Genomic DNA, 20307 nt, shown 5'->3' with positions numbered 1-20307 from the left:
ATTCCTTCTATTCTTCTTTTTTTTTTATCGCCATGATTATTGCTGGGGCTTGGTGCCTGCACTACGAATTCACTGCTCCTGGAGGCTTCCCCTCCCCTTTTGTTGCCCTTGTTGTTTATCGTTGTCGTTATTATTGTTTTTGGATAGGACAGAGAGAAATAGAGAGAGGAGGGGAAGATAGAGAGGGGGAGAGAAAGACAGACACTTGCAGACCTAATTCACTGCTTATGAAGCAACCCCCCTAAAAGTAGAGAGACAGGGGATCAAACCAGGATCCTTATGCCAGTCCTTGCACTTTGCACCATGTGCACTTAACCCACTGCGCTACCGCCCAGCCTTCTCTATTGTTCCTTTAAACAAGTGAATTAGTTATTATTGCCTTAGTTATTAAGGCAATAATGAATTGAGAATCTAGCTTTTAACAAAGGAATAATTCTTAGAAAGTTGAAATTTAAATGGGTGAAAACAAATAATGCAATTACATCACTAATTAAAATGTATCATGACTGATTTAACATAACAACTAAGACAAAATAATAATTTATCACTAGGTAATTCAGACTTACTACAATGTGTAGTGTTTGTTATACAGTCAATGTCACAATGCATCTTGACTGTCTTACAGACAACCTCTATATTATTTTTAACTTGGCAAAGGCAGCAAGTCAGATGATATGGTAGGATTCTATAAACAGAAACATAGAGGAATCAATTAGTGGTAAAAGAGATACTTAAGTAGCTCTAAGAAACAAGTCAAGGCTGCTGTAACACTGTGCAAATTGTTCTTAGTGTTTATAGCCTGATAGTTGAACAGGGACAGCTGGCCAATTACAGTTCTTCAATATTGTAAACATATATAGAGGACATGATGGTACCCAACATAAAGGTAATGATAGCAGTGGGTATATAACACATCTCAAACAAAGACCATAGGAATTCAAATTGCCTTTAATCCACAAGTATCTTCCCCCTAACTCAAAAGATTTACTGAGGGTCCAGGTGGTGGCACACCTGACTAAGCACACACATTACAGTGTGCAAGGGCCCAAGTTCAAAGCCCCTGGCCCTCACCTGCAGGGGGAAAGCTTCATGAAAGGTGAAGCAGGGCAGCAGGTGGCTCTCTGCTCTCTGTCTCTTTCCCTCTGTATCTTCCCCTCCCTCTCAATTTCTATATCTATCCAATAACAAATAAGTAAGTAAAAAAAAAAAAAAAAGACTTACTTTGGGTTGATAGTACACTGAGTATGTCCCAAACTTCTAGAGTCCCTTCCTCAATTCTGATATATTAGAAATTATAAATACATTAGAAATTGCTGAAGGCATAAAAAAAAGTTTAGGGGAGTCAGTAGTTAAGTGCACATGGCGTGAAGTGCAAGGACTGGCTTAAGGATCCAGGTTCAAGTCCCCGGCGGCCCACCTGCAGGGGAGTCGCTTCACAGGCGGTGAAGCAGGTTGGCAGGTGTCTTTCTCTCCCCCTCTCTGTCTTCCCCTCCTCTCTCTATTTCTCTCTGTCCTATTTAACAATGATGACATCAATAACAACAACAATAATAACTACAACAACAATAAAAAACAACCAGGGTGGATGGCGACTTGGAAGCAGCTGCTGGCATAAGCTCTGACAACAACTGATGGAAAGGGTAGGTTTCCTGGCATTCAGCAGGATGGGGAACAAGGGGTTCTAACCATGACACCAAGGAGGTGAATATAGCTCAATTTGGGTTAGAAAATAGAGGGGGGGAAAAAGCTGTATACAAGATGTTGGGTATTATACAGCAAACACTAACAAAGGGACTTTTCAAAGTTAACCCAATTATCAAATAATGTGATGATAACAATAACTATCCATTGTCTTCTTGAACCCTAAGACAGCAGGAACCTCACATTTCCACTATAGAGCCTATATTTCCCCCAGTCTTGGAACCTTAGGATGGGGCGGACTTTCCTGCATGCTTCTCTCAGTTCATATCAAATAATATTGTATCCGCCAATCACAACCTAATCAGTGCAACGAGTGCCACCCCAGCATGCTTCACTTCAGACTGTGTCCAGAGACTTCAGGTATGGAATGACAACCCTTAAGCTTCATTACTCGTGTGAGACCTTTCCTTTCATAGTATTCTCTAATTCCACTCCAGGCGGTCCACTTCCTAACAAAGTCCCAAAACCTAAATATAGACCAGGTCCCATGAGATAGAGCATATGTTCACACATATCCATAAACTAGGGCAAAATATATACCTGAAAGCAGAAGTACACTACAGTCTGCAGTGAGTACCCCCCAACACTTCATCTGCACTATGTCAGCCTTTAGGTCCATAATTGTTCAACAATTTGTTTGGCTTTGTATGTTAAACTCTCTTTTCAGCCACCAGGTTCCAGATGCCAGTATGATGCCCACCAGACTTCCCTGGGCAGACGACCCCACCAATGTGTCCTGGAGCTCTGCTTCCCCAGAGATCCACCCTACTAGGGAAAGAGAGAGGCAGACTGGGAGAATGGATCGACCAGTCAATGCCCATGTTCAGCAGGGAAGCAATTACAGAAGCCAGACCCTCCACCTTCTGCAACCCACAACAACCCTGGGTTTATACTCCCAGAGGGATAGAGAATGGGAAAGCTATCAGGGGAGGGGATGGGATATGGAGATCGGATGATGGAAATTGTGTGGAGTTGTACCCCTCCTATCCTATGGTTTTGTTAATGTCTCCTTTCTTAAATTAAAAAAAAATTTTTTAAATAAGGGCAACAAAAAGGAAAATAAATATATATATATATATATATTTTTAAAGTTTGGTTTAGCTAACACTGCATGGTTAAACAATAATAAAGATCACTATTTGTGAAATCTGGACCATGTGAACATTGAAAATAATAATAATGATAAAAGGGTATAACATAATTAACTTAAAGAAGGAACCATGATTTCATTATACTCAAAAACAAAAGAGGAGGAGCTTTTCTTTATAATAATGCCAGCTAATATGGGGATTTTTTCTGGTTTTGTTTTGCTTTTTTTTTTTTTATTTGCTTGGCTCTACCAGAGCACTGCTCAGCTCTGTTTTATGGTGGTACAGGGGATTGAATTTGGGATTTTTGGAGCCTCAGGCAAGAGTCTCTTTGCATGGCTATTATGCTGTCTCCCCCACCTAATGCCAGCTAATAAATAAATAAATGTAGAAGAAATGACAAAATGGGGAAAGTATACTTTGTAAGTACCAATGTAAATATCAGTTCAGACAATGATTTTCATGGTTGCACAGTTGAGGAAAAAGTTGAGAGTAGGTTATTCACTGACCCCAAAATATCACCTCACAGATTAGTTATTAATTACCAAGGGAAGAAATAACTTTATAATGGAGACATCTAGAAGATACTATCTTCCCCTCCCCACTCAATTTCTCTATGTATCTATCCAATAACAATATCTTTTTTCTTTTAAAAGACAGTCTTTTAAAAAATTATTTATTTTCCCTTTTTTAAATTGTTGTACTTATTATTGTTGTTGATGTCGTCGTTGTTAGATAGGACAGAGAGAAATGGAGAGAGGAGGGGAAGACAGAGAGGGGGAGAGAAAGACACCTGCAGACAGGCTTCACCGCTTGTGAAGCGAATACCCTGGGGAGTTGGGTCTTGAACTGGGATCCTTACGTGGGTCCTTGCGCTTTGCGCCAAGTGCGCTTAACCGGCTGCACTACCGCCCAACTCCCCCGATAACAATACCTTGTTATTGTAATCAAATTTAGCATTATGGGTCTCTTGAAGTGATGCAATGGGAAGAACATACTGCCTATGTAGCATTATTCTTAAAATGTCTACCCTGAGCCTAATCATGAGGAAACAGCAAAATTGGAGTCCAGCTGGTGGTATGCCTGGTTAAGTGCTCACATCAAAGTGCACAAGGATCCAGGTTCATGCCTCTGGGGTGGTGGTGGGGGGTGTTTCATCATTGGTGAAGCAGGTCTACAGGTATCTCTGTCTCGATCCCTCTCTATCTACCTCTCCTCTCTCAATTTCTCTCTGTCTCTAACCCATAATAAATAAATAGATATATTTTTTTAAAAGAAAGAAACAGAAATTCAGATTATGAGGCAATTTATAAGACAACTGTCTTAAAAAAAAAGCCAACGTCATAAAAGACCAAAAAGCACCTTCACCCCAAAATCAGGAGAAGCTAATTAGTTCTCATTGCTGGTTCTAGCTCAAGCAAGAGTGCAAGAAAAGAAATAAAAGGTCTTTAGAATAAAAATAAAAACAATCTTTATTTTCAGATAACATAATTATGTAGGAAATATACAAATATTCAGAAACAAGAAAAGGTAAGTACTATTTATACTAGCATTAAAATTAGAAAACACTTAGGAATAAATGTGACAAAGACAATTTAAAAAGCCCATACACTGAAAACTACAAAATATTGCTGGAATTAAGGAAGACATAAATAAAATATGTAATAGGCTCATATATCAGGAGAGTTCATGTTGTTAAAATGTCAGTGAAACTGAAAAGCTTATTTTAAGATTTACATGGGAATACAGGTCCAAGAAGGATTCAGAGGACCTAGTGGGGGTTGTATTGTTATATGGGAAACTGGGAAATGTTATGCATGTACAAACTATTGTACTTACTGTTGAATGTAAAACAATTCCCCAATTAAAAAAAAAAGAAAAAAAGGGAGGGGGAAAAGTAACTTTTTAAAATGTTTTTTAAATATTTATTTATTTATTCCCTTTTGTTGCTCTTGCTGTTTTATTGTTGTAGTCATTACTGATGTCATTGTTGTTGGATAGGACAGAGAGAAATGGAGAGAGGAGGGGAAGACAGAGAGGGGGAGAGAAAGATAGACACCTGCAGACCTGCTTCACCGCTTGTGAAGTGACCCCCCTGAAGGTGGGGAGCTGGGGGCTTGAACCAGGGTCCTTACCCAGTCCTTGCGCTTTGTGCCACCTGCGCTTAACCCGCTGCGCTACCGCCCAACTCCCGGGGAGAAGTAACTTAAGCAAACTGGTTTATCCATACAACTGAAATACTAGCCAACAATAATAATAATAAAAAGAATGGAGTACCAGTAGGTGCAACAAAACAAAAGGGTATACCTACTATGTTGTTTAGTTTAGAACTCATTCTGGAAAATGCAAGGCTATTAGGGACAGAATTGGATTGACAGTTGTGGATGCTGGGGGTGTGAGGAGGAGGTGAATTATAAATGGGCATAAGATGTCTTTTTATAGTAAATAACTTTTCTGTATACTGATATTGTTGTGGTTACATAATAAAACACTTGTCAAACATCCTTGCTGTAAAATGAAAATTCATTCACTTAAAAGAATGAATTTCATCATATGAAAATGTGTCCCTTGGGCTGGGGAAATAGCTCTAGAGTAGAGATCAGGGTTGGCACACCTAAGAAATCAGGTTCAGTCCTTTATCTCTTTACTCTCTCTCATAAAAATAAACCTTTCACCAGACACAAAAGTAAACTCAAATGGAGCAAGGACTTGGATGTTAGACCAGAAACTATCAAATACTTAAAGGAAAATATTGGCAGCATTATTTTCCATCTAAATTTTATAGGCATCTTCAATGATAAAAATCCAACTGCAAGAAAGAGTGAAACAAAAATAAACTAATGGGATTACATCAACTCAAAAAGCTTCTGCATAGCAAAAGATACCACCATCCAGATGGGAGATCTTTTTATGTCATACATCAACCAAATTGGTTAGAAACCAAAATATATAGAGTTCACCAAACTCAGTAACAAAAAAAAAACAAAAAAAAATTACCTCATACCAAAATTGAGAGAAGATATCAAGAGAATATTCACCAAAGAAGAAACTGAAAGAGCCAACAGACATATGAAAAGTGCTCCAAGTCATTGATTTCCAGGGAAATGTAAATTAAAACAACAATGAGATACCACTTCACTCCTGTGAGAATGTCATTCATCAGAAATGACAGCAACAACTAATGTTGTAGAGATTCTGGGGACAAAGGAACCCTCCTGCATTGCTGGTGGTAGTGTAAATTAGTCCAGTCACTCTAGAGAGCTTTCTGGAGAACTCTCAGAAGGCTAGAAATGGACCTACTCTATGACCCTGAAATTCCTCTCCTGGGAATATATCTTAAGTAACTAAATATACCCATCCAAAAAGATTTGTGTATACCTATGTTCATAGCAGCACAGTTTGTAATAGCCAAAATGTGGAAGCAGCCCAGGTGTCTAACAACAGATGAGTAGCTGAGTAAGTTGTGGTAGATATACACAATGGAATACTACTTAGCTATTGAAAATGGTGAATTCACCTTCTTCACCCCATCTTGGATAGAGCTCGAAGGCATTATGTTAAGTGAGATAAGTCAGAAACAGAAGGATGAATATAGAATGATCTCACTCATAGGCAGAAGTTGAAAAATAGATTAAAAGGGACAACACTAAGCAGAACTTGGACTGGAGTTGGTGTATTTCACCAAAGTAAAAGACTCTGGGGTGGGAGGTTCAGGTCCTGAAACATGAAGTCAGAGAAGAACCTGGTGAGGGTTGTATTGTTATGTGGAAAACTGGGAAATGTTATGTATGTTCAAACTATTGTATTTACTGTCGGCTGTAAATCATTAATCCTCCAATAAATAAATCAAAACAATATTTAAACAAAAAATTTAAATGAGTTATTCTTTACTTGTATTAACTAAAAATAAATAACAATGGCATAAAAATGGTCAATTTATCTTTTTCACTCCATCTTGGATGGAGCTTGGAGGAATCATGTTAAGTGAGATAAACCAGAAAAAAAAAAAAGGATGAACTTCTCAAAAGTTGAGAAATAAGAGAAGCCGAGAAAACACAAAGCAGAGCTTGAATATGGTTTGGTGTACTGGACCAAAAAGTAAAGGACTTGAGGGGTGGGGGGTTCAGGTTATGAAGCATGATGGTGGAGTAGGACCTAGGCAGGGGGTTAGAATGTTATGCAGAAAACTGTGTAATTTTACACATGTACCAACTACAGTGTTTACTATCAACTATAAATAAGTAATTCCCTTCATAAAAATAAATAAATAAATAAATAAATAAATAAATAAATAAATAAATAAATAGACCTTTAAAAATTAGACTGGGCTGGGCAGTAACTTAGTGGTACAGCACAGAATTTGCATGCTTGAAGCCCCCAGAGATCCCAAGTTTAATTAATGGCACCAACAAAACCCAAAGGTGAGTAGTGATTTAGTCTTTTTTCCTCCTTACAACTCTCTCTGTCTCCCATAAAAACAATAAATCCTGACCTGGGTAGTGTTTACATGTTACCATGCTCAAGGACCCAGGTTCATGCCTCCAGTCTCCACCAGCAGGGGCAAAAATTTTACAAGGAATAGAGCAGTGCTGCAGGTATCTGTTTTTCTCTCCCTCTCTGTTTCTCTCTGTCTCTATTAGAAAAAAAAAGTTTGGGGTGGGGATGAACAGAATAAGTAAACCAGGTGCTCGCCCTGGTGCCACCATACTGGAGGAAGCTTTGGTGTTGCTATATCTCTTCTTTCTTTGTCTGTTTCTGTCTGAAAAAGTCAGATTGGAGCAATAAAACCCCATTGAGAACAATAACAACAAATTCTTGACATAACAAAATAATAAAAAAAAAATCTTAAAAAAAATACAAATAGGCCAAGTGGTGGAACATATGGTTGAGTGCACATGTAACAATGTGCAAGGACCTAGGTTTGAGCCTCTGGGCCCCACCTGTATGGGGAAAACTTTGCAAGTGGTAGAGCAGTATTGCAGGTCTCTCTCTGTCTCTCTCCCTATCACCCTCTAAATTTCCAATAAATGAAAATAATTTAAAAAATTTTAAAAACTAAGTACAAATAAATTTAAGAAAAATCAACTTACAGTTTTTCCAGTTCAAGACTCATAGTGAGGATGTTCTCAACTGTTCCAAGTGACACTTCTGTTGTTCCCAAGTCTCTAGAGGATAAAGCCCAAACAGGCATGATATGAATTGAAATCTAGACAGTCTATACATAAAAAATACTTAATCACATGTGGTTTCTGCAATTACAGTTTCTCTGTAAAGTCAGCTCAAAAACTTATTTACCATAAACAACTAATAAGAAAGATCTTAGTAAGAAAAACAAATAATTTTATTTGTATCATAAAATGACCTTTTACATTATATTTCTTTTTTTAAATTATATTTCTTAATCTTAGTTGCATCTATACCTCTTTATTATTTTCTACTTCCTTTATTTTTATTTATTGGATAGAGACAAGCAGAAATCAAGCAGGAAGGTGGAGCGAAACAGAGAGACACCTGCAACATTGCTTCACCAGTCACAAAGCTTCCCCCTGCAGGTGGTTACTAGGGTCTTGAACCCACATCCTTGCACATTGTAGCATGTGCATTCAACCAGGCATGCCACTACCTGGCACCTGCCTTTATTTATCATTTAGGATAATGATATTTGTTGGAAAGGGATGGATAGCATAATTGATATGTAAAAACACTCTCATGCCTGAGGCTCCAAAGTTGCAGGTTCAATCCCCTGCACCACCATAAGCCAGAGCTAATAAGTGCTCTGGTGAAATATATATATTTCTACATGTATGCATTATTTTCATGTCTATATGTTTTCTTCAACAATGTTCTAAACATTGGTTGTCTTACTCATATACAATCTTACATTTTTCTTTGTCAATAAATTTTTTTTCTATATTTATTTTCACTTTTGTTGCCCTTGTTGTTTTTTCATTATTGTTGAAGTTATTATTGATGTTGTTGTTGATGTCATCACTGATAGATAGGACAGAGAGAAATGGAGAGAGGAGGGGAAGACAGAGAGAGGGAGAGAAAGATAGACACCTGCAGACTTGCTTTACTGCCTGTGAAGTGACTCCACTGCAGGGGGCCATGCACCATGTGTGCTTAACCCACTGCACTACTACCCGACTCCCTGTCAATAAATCTTACATCAGTTAAAATAATTATATTTTAGCTTAGATGCAAAATACCTAGTCTTGGATAAAAGCAAAAAAGAAATTGTCTCATGAGTCATGAAGATGTTATAATACTTACAAGTAGCTTAGTGCTGGTAATTTAAAAAGATATGAATCTTCAACTGTAACCAGAGGATTACGATTGAGAACCCTAAAAAAAAGATGAAATTGAAATAATCTGCATTTTCAAAAGCTACCATGAAAATTCATATTCATTTATTAACTAGAACATCAACATAAAATTTATCTTCTGAGAGATTGCCTGGGACCACAATAAGATAGGACTAGGATGACTACAGGAACTCACCAAATCACTGGTGAGTGCAAACACATGTGGTTCATGACAGACAGGAACCTAAGGAGAGACTGAGAGGCTGGTAACAGTCGGGCAGTTTACCAGTTTAGGCATCACCTCCAGTCTGTTTTACCAACAAAAAGACTGCTAAAGGGAGGAGAGGAATCCCCTAAGACTCACCAAATACAACTGTGAGTCTCCATTGCTCCTGCCCTCAGAGACTGGAGCAGCAGGGGGGAGGCCCTGTGCTGACATCTGAGAGGAAGAGTATACTGACCAGGAAACTCAGGAGAAGAGCTACACCTCAGTGGCCTAGCAGTAGGGCTGCATAGTGGGAGCCTTTACACATTGTTCTCCTGATGAGAACATGGTGAATAACTGCCTCACAACCTACAGACTATAAATTGGACTTGTTTAGAAACTCACTGGGTCCAGCAGTGCTGCCCAGCATGGCAGAGAAGCTGAATTGAGCCCAGAGCTTTGGATCCTTGGGGTGTGAGAGTCTCTTTGCATAACCACTGTGCTATCTCTCCCCCACCCTGATTTATCTCTTGGTTAGGGGTGAGTGATTAAACTAAGAAGCCTATTGATAGTTTAAAAGCCCTCAGGCTCCCATAGCCTACAGGGAAGAAAAAGAACAAAAGAAACTTTTAACAGCCTCTGTGCTCTAACTCAGGGATTGAAATAATATTGAAACAACTGTTAATTTCCACAACTGTGAACTCTTTAAGTACCTTACTTAGACACAAGTCAATCCAGGCAAGAGTGATCAGTAATTTGAAAAGTACTGAGAGAGAGACCTCATAACATACCATATAAAATGGTTAAACCAACAAGAAGAAATACTGGAGAAATGAACCATGACAAAAGTCCAGATAAAAGCCCCCCAAATGTTGAAGCAGAGATTAATGAGGTCAACATCCAAATGCTAGTTAAGGAAATAGTCACAGGAGTGAGTAAAGAGTTTGAAAGAATTGTCATCAGAAATGCAGAAACAACAAATAAGACTCTAGAAGAAAACACTCATTATCTCAAGGTTATTAGAGAGCTGACAGCTGAAATAGCTTAGTTAACAGCACAGCTAGCTGAACAAGCTAAAACAGTATCAGAACAGGGTAACAAAATAGATAACTAGAGAACACAGCAGAGGGGACAGAGAATAGAATAAATGAGGCTGAAAACAGAATTAGCAAGATTGAGGACCAACTAGAGACAACTAAAAAAGAAATAAGAGATCTCAAAAAGAGATTAAGAGATACTGAAAACAACAACAGATACATATGGGATGACTTCAAAAGAAATACACATTATTGGCTTATCAGAGGAAGAAAGAGAGGGAGGGGAAGAAAGCATTCTTCAGGACATAATAGCTGAGAACTTCTAGAGTCTAGACAACATAAAAGACATAAAGGTTCAAGAAGCCCAAAGGGTCCCAAACAGAATTAACCTAGACTTAAAGACACCAAGACACATCATATTTAGAGTGGAAAGGAATAAGGATAAAGAAAGGATCCTGAAGGCTGCAAGAGAAAAACAAAGAGTCACCTACAGAGGAAAACTCATAAGATTAGCAGCAGACTTCTTCACACAAACCAAGACTACTGTATCCTGCTAGACTGTCATTCAGACTAGATGGAGGCATAAAAACCTTTTAAGACAAACAACAGTTGAAAGAATCAACTATCACCAAGCCTGCCCTGAAAGATGTTCTGAAAGGTCTCCTATAAACAGTCAGACAACCATAAATATGCCATCTATTAGAACACTCTCAAAATGTACAATAATGGTGCAAAGTGCAAGGACCTGCTTAAGGATCCTGGTTCTAGCCCCCGGCTCCCCACCTGCAGGGGAATCGCTTCACAGGCAATGAAGCAGGTCTGCAGGTGTCTATCTTTCTCTCCCCCTCGCTGTGTTCCCTTCCTCTCTCCATTTCTCTCTGTCCTATCCAACAATGATGACATCAAAAACAACAGCAGCAACAATAAAAAACAAGGGCAACAAAAGAAAAATAAATTAAAAAAATTTTAAACCTACAATAATGGCGTTAAAATATCTTTAATCTATCATATCAACAAATGTCAATGACCTGAATACACTTATTAAAAGGCACACAGTAGAAAAATGGGTCAGAAAACACAATACAACAATACGCTATCTACAGGAAACCCACCTAACTCAACAAGACAAACACAGACTCAAGGTGAAAGGATGAAAAACTACCATACAAGCCAATGGCCCACAAAAAAAAGGCAGGAATAGCTATTCTCATACATGACACAATAGACTTTAAAATAAATTCAATTTAAAAAGATAGGGATAGACATTCCTTAATGCTCAGAGAATCAGTCAATCAAGAGGACTTAACAATTATTAATATCTTGGCACCCAATTAGAAGCCATCTAAATACATGAAACATTTACTGAAAGAGCTACAGCAATATATTAACAGCAACACATAATAGTAGAGGACTTCAACACTCCACTCTCTCAACTGGATAGATCATCCAGGCAGAAAATCAATAAAGAAATGAGGGAACTGTGGTCCGGGAGGTGGCGCAGTGATAAGGCTTTGGACTCTGAAGCATGAGGTTTACATTCGATCCCCGGGAGCACATGTGCCAGAGTGATGTCTGGCTCTTTCTCTCTCCTCCTATCTTTCTCATTAATAAATAAATAAAATCTTTTAAAAAAAAAAAGAAATGAGGGAACTAAATGAGGAGATATATAAACTAGATCTATTGGACATTTTCAGAATCATTCACCCCAAGAAACTGGAATACATATTCCACTTAAGTCCACATGGGTCATTCTCAAGGACAGACCATATGTTAGGCCACAAAGACAACATCAGCAAATTCAAGAGCATTGAAATCATCCCAAGCATCTTTTCAGACCACACTGGAATTAAACTAGCACTTAACCATCAACAAAAGATTAGTAATAGTCTTAAAATGTGGAAGCTCAACAGTATTCTACTTAACAACTACTGGTTCAAAGAGGAAATAAAGCAAGAAATCAAAATGTTTCGAGAGTTCAATGAAAATGAAGACACCAGCTATCAAAATATTTGGGACACAGCTAAGGCAGTACTGAGAGGGAAGTTCATAGCCATACAAGCACACTTTAGGAAACAAGAAAAAGCACAAATAAACAACCTGATTGCACACCTTAATGACCTAAAAGAAGAACAAAGGGACCCTAAAGGAATCAGAAGGACAAAAATAAATAAAGTGAGGGCATAAATAAATAACTTTGAAAATAAGAAAACCATACAAAAGATTAATGAAAGTAAATGTTGTTGCTTAGAAAGAGTGAACAAAATCGACAAACCTTTAGCCAGACTCACAAAACAAAAAATGGAGAAGACCCAAATAAATTGGATTGTAAATGAAAGAAGAGATATCACAACAGACACTGCAGAAATTCAACATATCATGCGAGGCTTCTATTGATTCATTACCTTTTCCTGCCATTTAAGATGAGTAGAGAAACTCATTATTAACAAGTTGATGCTTCCTCCACTATGAATCTTTTCTAACTCACCATGTCACATCCCTACCTTGTCACCCTGCTACATAAATGCTAGCAGTATGACTCTTGCATATTTTCCCCATCTATATACATCTTCCTTCTTCGAGTATGAAAGTTTCACAGGGACAAGATCCCTATCCTATTCACTTAGCAACACTTAGCACACCAGTCTGACACACAGTGGGCATGGCACTCAGTGAATGCTCAAATGAGTTCATTAATGCTTACCAATGGCAATACCATAATTTCTCCCACCCTCATGTTTCCTACATAATTACAGTATAACTCAGATTCATATAAGGAACTTTTAGTGTAATGGAGTGCTTTGTTAAGAGAATGAGTTTAAGATACTACATTGATGTTAGTGAATTTCTTGGTGGAGGCTCTAATAGTGTATGCTCTGGCAAAAGAGAAACTGAACCTCAGTGTTGCTTCCTCCAGTTAGGCATCAATAACTTAATGAAGGAAGAAGTGAGGCAGGCACACATTGGCATCTGTAGGAACTGTTAATCCAGCTCAAGACACACCCTTAACACCTTCATCTCATCTGAAATGGACTAAGAAACTAGATTTCTGAACTAGACAGTAAGACAATATTTTCTAATCAGATTTAAGAGAGGATCATTTTTACCTTGGGTCTCAAATACCCTTCAAACCAGTAAACCTACCCACTATGACTTGTTTATGTCACAGAGAAATCCAAGAATTTTTTGAGCTGAAAAGGAATTAAATCCACACTTATCAGAAGAATAATCAGAAATTATAGTAAATGGAATTAGGTTACAATAATGTATTTGCTTTATGATTATTGTTATACTATAGTTAATACAAGCACTTTTTATGCTTCAAAGATTCCTACTGCCCACAGATAATTCCCTTTAGAGGCATACAGTCTCTGAAAACAATGCTTTGGTTTACTGGAGAAAGAAATATCTTGTGGACGATTTTCAAGATTCTTTGTGTTTTACCATGTAAAAGAAGTTGATAGTTGAAGCAGCACCCACAACTTTTGCTCCCTAGAGATCCTCATGCTAAAACTTAGTTCTTACCAGGTCTATGGTAGTGTATATTCTCTCTTCTGCTTGCCCCTACCCCCAGTGTTGGAATTTTGTAGATGGTCAACTGCTCCAGACAAACTTGCACAGAGTTAAGGTTATCTTGTGGCCATATGGTTAACCAGTTGAGAACTTTGCACATGAGCAGATCAAAGTCAAATTCACAAGTAGAATTCCAAGGACTAGTCTCAAATCAGAGTACAATCACTGGGATTCTTATGGCAATGCCTGCTTAGGTGTTATCTGGTGCCTTTTTATTGCTCATGCCAATGTGCAGTAAGAGGGAATGCAAAACATGGCATATATGGGATAAAATTCTTGGTCTCTTTGTACCTTAGTTTCCTCATTAGGAAAAAAAAAGAATTGATCTCAATAAATACATTTAGAGTTCACTCTGGTTTACACCCAGCTTGCCAATAACTATATGATTTCTTTTTACATATAATGTTCATATCTATACTTAGCATTAATTTCACTTACACTTTGTGTAAAAACTGCATTCCATGCCAGGCCTGGAATGTTCCAAAGCTCAGTTCTGTGATTAAATTGCAACCAAGATTTCTAAAAAATAAACAAAGGACAAGCAAAGAAGTAAAGATACTCTTTCAGACCACTAATCAGGGTTATCTCTCAGGCTCAGTGCCAGTACTACAAATCCACTGCCCTTGGTGGCCACATATTCTTCCATCCTTCTTTCCATTTCTTCCTCCCTCCCTTTTTTTTCCCTCCCTCCCTTCCTTCCTTCCTTTCTTCAATTTCTACTTTACGTAATAGGACAGAGAGAAATTGAGAGGAGAGGAGGCAATAGAAATGGAGAGAAACCTTCATTACTTCCGATGAAGCATTCCCCCTGCAGTGGGGAGCGGGGCTCAAACCAGGGTTCTTCCTCATAGTATTATGTGTGCTCAACTGCATGCACCACCATCCAGCTCCCTGACACTGATTCTAATTTATATGTGATGAAAAGTAGTCTCTCGTCAGGTGTGGAATATCAACCCTTCAGCCTTATTTACTCAGGTGAGACCTTTCCTTCCATAGGATTCTCTAATTCCATTCCAGGTGATTCACTTCCTAACAAAGTCTCCAAACCTAGATATAGACCTGGTCCCATGAGATAGAGCATAGGTTCACAAGTATCCATAAATTAGGGCAAAATATATACCTGAAAGCAAAAGTATACAATAGTCTACAGTGAGTCACTATGAAGTTCATAATGAAATAGTGTCTACTCAGACATAGATAACCTCCTCATCTACTTCCTATTACACTTCCCTCACTCACTCCAAAGCTAACCTTATCAAAGCAAGGATTGCAAAAGCTGAATATGGGCAAGAGACTGGCATACTTTAACGATGACTCTTTAGTCACTATCAGGCCACGCCATCAGCTAGGGCTCTGTTTGGGGAGTCCTGAGATTCCCAAACAGACATGATGGGCCTAGACCTCAAATAAATCCCTTTCTCCATTGTTACTAGTCATCTCAACAAAACAGACTCCTTTGTGGGACCCCATGAGACCTTGCCCTCCACTTGGATCAACAATAGTGGAAAATGTTCCATCCTTTGAAGGGAGGCTGGACAACATACTCTATGCTACACCTGAGGAAGATGGGTCTTAATATTGAGGCAACTTGGAATGTTCCTACTCATGACCATAGAATGTGCGCTAAGATCTACAGGGATGCAGAGGTCACAATGGCGCCTAAGCTGATATGGGCCCCAGATCACATCAGATTGATGGGGTTTACAGACAACAATATTTATATACCGTTCCCATATTTGGAAGCTACCCTTTTCCCTGGTCCAGCTTTCTGGTCCTTTTTCCATCATCTCCCCAGACAATAATTTGGATCTACCTGCATATCAGATTTGAGGCTTAGGGGAAAGAAAAAAAACATTAAAAAAAGCCAAAAAAAGTAGGATAGCCACAGGCCCTTTGGAATCTAACTAAAATATGCCTACTAGCTATCTACAGAATGGAGACCCCACCAACTCTTCTGCACTATTCCAGCCTTTAGGTTCATGTTTAGTCAGCAATTTATTTGGCTTTATATGTTAACTCTCTTTTCAGCCACCAGGTTCCAGATGCTGGCATGATGCTAACCAGACTTCCCTGGACAGACAACCCCACCAATGTGTCCTGGAGCTCCGATTCCCCAGAACTCTGCCCCACTAGGGAAAGAGAGACAGGCTGGGAGTATGGATAGACCTGTCAACACCCATGTTCAGCAGGGAAGCAATTACAGAAGCCAGACCTTCAACCTTTTGCTTCCCACAATGACATTGGGTCCATACTCCCAGAGGGGTAAAGAATAGGAAAGCTGTCAGGGGAGGGGATGGGATGTGGAATTCTGGTGGTGGGAAATGTGTGGAGTTGTACCCCTCTTATCCTATGGTTTTGTCAGTGTTTCCTTTTTATAAGTTTTATAAAAAGTAGTCTATTTTCTCCATACTTTAAGAGAAATCTCACTGTAAAATATAACTGCTTATAATTATACTTTATATATTTAGTACATTAGATACAAAAATACTGATCTAAAAATAATGTGCTAAGCAATCTTATTGCCCCTGCCCTCTAGATGCCAGCAGCATCTGCAAATTTCTAACATACACAAATATCTCAAGATTTTGCCAGATGTTACCTGGATTCAAACTCATCCTGATTGATAACCACTGTTCTGTTAATAGAATGGTTCACTCTGATATGTGTGCTAATTCTTGAATAATCTTTGCTAGAGACAAAAACATTTGCTATATAGTTTTAGCAACTTGGATGGGGGAGAGAGCATAAGAGTTATGCAAGCAGACTCTCATGCCTGAGGCTCCCATGTCTCAGGTTTAATTCCCCGTATCACCATAAGCCAGAGCTGAGCAATGTACTGGTTAAAAAAAAAAGAAATTAAAATCGCCTGTAATTTTAGCAGCTTTATACTAGTAGAATTTTAATCATATCTGAACATGAATAATAAAAAGATTAACAGTTGAATTTTATAAAAATTTCAAAGAATGAAATTATGTTTGTAACTTACACAAACTGCAAAAATGGTAGTGATTCAAATGTACGTCTTTCAATAGACTGTATTTTATTGCAGGACAAATCTCTAGGAAAAAATAAAAGGAAAATATTTTCTCAATTAAATATTAGGTATCTAATTATGAAGAACAATTAGTACAGGTCAGAATTACAATATTGAAAAAATAGTTTTTACCTAAATCAAACCATAGTTATTTGTACCTTTCAGCCACTCTAAGCCTACTCTTACCTTTTTCACCTTCATAGTTTTCTTTAAAAAATATACAACTATAGGTGTTTTAAAACTTTTAGATAGAGAAATAGAGATGAAAAGAGAGGTACCACAGCATCAAGAGACTGGAAATAGGTGATTTCATACAGTGTGAGAGAAGCTCTATTATGAGAATGTACATGGGAGAATGGCTTTCACTGATTCCTTTTAGATTTAATCTGTCTTTCTTGATTCAAATATCTTCTTTGATTTTTTAATTTAACTCCAGCATTAAACTTTATTTAAATTTCTGGAGATGGAAGAACACACTGAATTTCTTGAGTTTTAGAGGATACGTAGAGCTAGAATTTCCTACAGAGCAATGTCACTTCCCTACTAGCATAGTCACTTCTAGGGTTTTGTTTGGCATCTTTTTTGTTATCCACTCCCCCCACCCCCTTTTTTCACTTTATCATTTAGAGACCTGACAGTTCTACCAGTGTTGGTGCCACCCAATTTGGTCCTAACAGTGACTTGTGACCTAGAGTGTAGATTTAGGTTATGGGGAGAGTATAGACTTACATGCATGACACCCCAGGTCCACTCCCCAGAACAGCAAAAATTAGAGCAATGTTCTGGTTTATTTTCATTTAAAAATATACTATTGGCTAGAATTGATCTGTGAACCACAAAAAATATATGAATAGATACATAACAAGGTTCATATAGATGTCTATACTGCTCATAATTCATCATTGCTTTTCCTTTATAAGTGAAGAGAAAATTAAAACATTATAGGAGGTAGTTAAGTCTAATTAATCCTAAATATACTTATAATTTTATTGCTAGAAGGAATCCCAGAGGTTATCTAATTTGAGCCCCTTATTTTTAAAATAGGCTATATATCTAAAAAGTCAAATAATTATGAGTAATTAGCTTACAAATACTGGAGGGATAGCAGGCCTTCAAATGAATCTGTATGTAGTTCAGTCAAATAATTTTCACTGAGAATTCTGAAAAACAAAAAAATTCCTTCTGGGTCAAAATGCAAAACAATTACAATTATTCACTAGTTAGGACAAAGTCCTATAGTGGGTAAATGGTGCTACGTAAACACTATAGTTCTTATTTAAGTTACGGGTGGTGGTCTTGTCTTTGCTTTTTATTTTTTATTAGAGATTTAATATTGATTTACAAGATTGTAAGGTAATATGGGTATAATTCCATACAGTTCCCACCATAGAGTTTTGTGTCCCATCCTCTCCCTTGGAAACTTTCCTATTCTTTATCCCTCTGGGAGTATGGACCAAATTTTTTTTGGGGTGCAGAAGGTGGAAGTTCTGACTTCTGTAATTGCTTCTTCACTGGATATAGGTGTTGTCTTTGTGTTAAACTCATTTTCTCACATCCTTCTTTATGTTTCTCTTTCTTCAACACACACACACACACACACACACACACACACACACACACACACACACCTATATACTCTACCATCTAAGAACATCATCTAAAATCTACACTCTAGGTCACAAGTCTCTGTTAAAACCAAATTAGGTGGCACCCACACTGGAAGAACTGCCATTTTCTCCTCCTTCAAAACCATTTCATGGAACTCCATGCCCCTACAGAAGTGTGAGTTCTACAAGTGAAACCATTTAATATTCTTGTTTTTTGTGCCAAAGATTGAACCCAGGGCCTCATATATACTGGGCATACATTCTACCTCTGAAGTGTATCTTTGGCACTACCATTTGCTATTTTACTCTATTAAATATTTTGAGAGCTAAGCTATACATAAAATGTGGTAAGTTTTCAGTTTAATAATTATAAATCAAATAGCCATGTAGTAACATTCATGTAAACGATGAATATGATTCATAGTCCAGTGTGCCCACTTCCTATCATAACCTTCTCTCTGAGCCCTAGTGGTAATAACTATTCAAACTTTCATACTTTTTTGTTATTAAAAGTAGATCTGCTTATATTTATGTCAGCTATTAGCAGCATAGTTTAGTTGTGCCTCTTCTTAAACAGCATATAGATAAACTCATAAGTACTATTTACTATGTTGCTTTCATGAACAATGTTTTGTAAATTTATTATAGTATTGTATTAAGTGAAGTTGGATTATTTCATTGCTTAGTGTTGCATGCCCAACTACACAAAATCTCTCAGGACTTGAAACTGACTAGTGTGCCTACAGGAAATTTAAAAGCATACTCATCGCCATTATTAAAAAAATGTGTAAGTGGGAGTTGGGCGATAGTGCAGCAGGTTAGGTGCAGGTGGCACAAAGTGTAAGGACTGGCCTAAGGATCCCATTTCGAGCCCCCCCCTCCCCCCACTCCCCACCTGCAGGAGAGTCGCTTTGCAGGTGGTGAAGCAGGTCTGCAGGTGTCTATCTTCCTCTCCCCCCCTCTGCTTCCCCTCCTCTCTCCATTTCTCTCTGTCCTATCCAACAACAATAATAATAACTACAACAACAATAAAAAGGGCAACAAAAGGGAAAATAAATATAAAAAAATAAAAAATGGGGGGAGTTCCAGGAAGATGGAGGACTGAGAAGCTGCTAGCAGCATGAGCTCTGATCACATCTTCTGGAAACGGTAGGATTTTCTGCCTTTAGCAGGCCAGTCAATAAGGGGTCCTAGTGGTAACACCAAGGAGGTGACTATAATTTAATTTGGGTTAAGAATTAGAGTAAAGGTGGCACGGACTAGCGGGCGGGCTGCTCCAGACTTCCCAGGTGGTGGCGGGCAAGGCGGGTGCGCCGGACATTGTCCTCCACCCGGGAAGGCGGCTCCTCCGCCGGTTGCAGAGCGCTGCTGGGCGGCCGGCAGAGGACCTGGAGGGAGCACTATAGCTTGGGGGCTTTCTCTTGGGAGTCTCCAGGGACCACCATGACCCTGAGGGCGGATCCAAAGACTTCTTAAGTATAGCTCTCATTGGATCAAAGGACTTGGAGCTAGTTTTCATTTTGGAGAAATCCTTTAAAAAAGTCTGGAGGGAGGGGTTTCCCGGAAGATGGCGGACTGAGAAGCTGCTAGCTGCTGAGTTCCGAACACATCTCCTGGAACAGTAGGATTTTCTGCCTTTAGCAGGCCAGCCAATAAGGGGCCCTAGTGGTAACACCAAGGAGGTGACTATAACTTAATTTGGGTTAAGAATTAGAGTAGGGGAAAAAAATTCTTTTTTCTTCCTTTCAATTTTCAAGGAT

The 20307-nt window shown here is 38.4% G+C and overlaps 1 protein-coding gene across 1 annotated transcript in view; it reads right to left on the bottom strand.

Annotated features, from left to right (window-relative positions):
• Positions 1–20307, bottom strand: part of LOC103119405 (leucine-rich repeat-containing protein 37A-like) — a 52141-nt gene that overhangs the window by 12400 nt on the left and 19434 nt on the right. The window contains exons 3-8 of the mRNA XM_060202495.1: positions 18029–18100; positions 16893–16964; positions 14345–14425; positions 9063–9134; positions 7880–7954; positions 567–685 (exon numbers count right to left, since the gene is read on the bottom strand). Coding sequence (XP_060058478.1) covers positions 567–685; positions 7880–7954; positions 9063–9134; positions 14345–14425; positions 16893–16964; positions 18029–18100 — 491 coding nt within the window. The remainder of the gene's footprint in view (positions 1–566; positions 686–7879; positions 7955–9062; positions 9135–14344; positions 14426–16892; positions 16965–18028; positions 18101–20307) is intronic.

Source organism: Erinaceus europaeus, chromosome 12 (genome assembly GCF_950295315.1).
Source record: "Erinaceus europaeus chromosome 12, mEriEur2.1, whole genome shotgun sequence".
Classification (NCBI taxonomy): Eukaryota; Metazoa; Chordata; class Mammalia; order Eulipotyphla; family Erinaceidae; genus Erinaceus; species Erinaceus europaeus.
The sequence above is the reverse complement of the archived record's forward strand: the minus strand, read 5'-3'. Positions and strand labels throughout refer to the sequence as shown.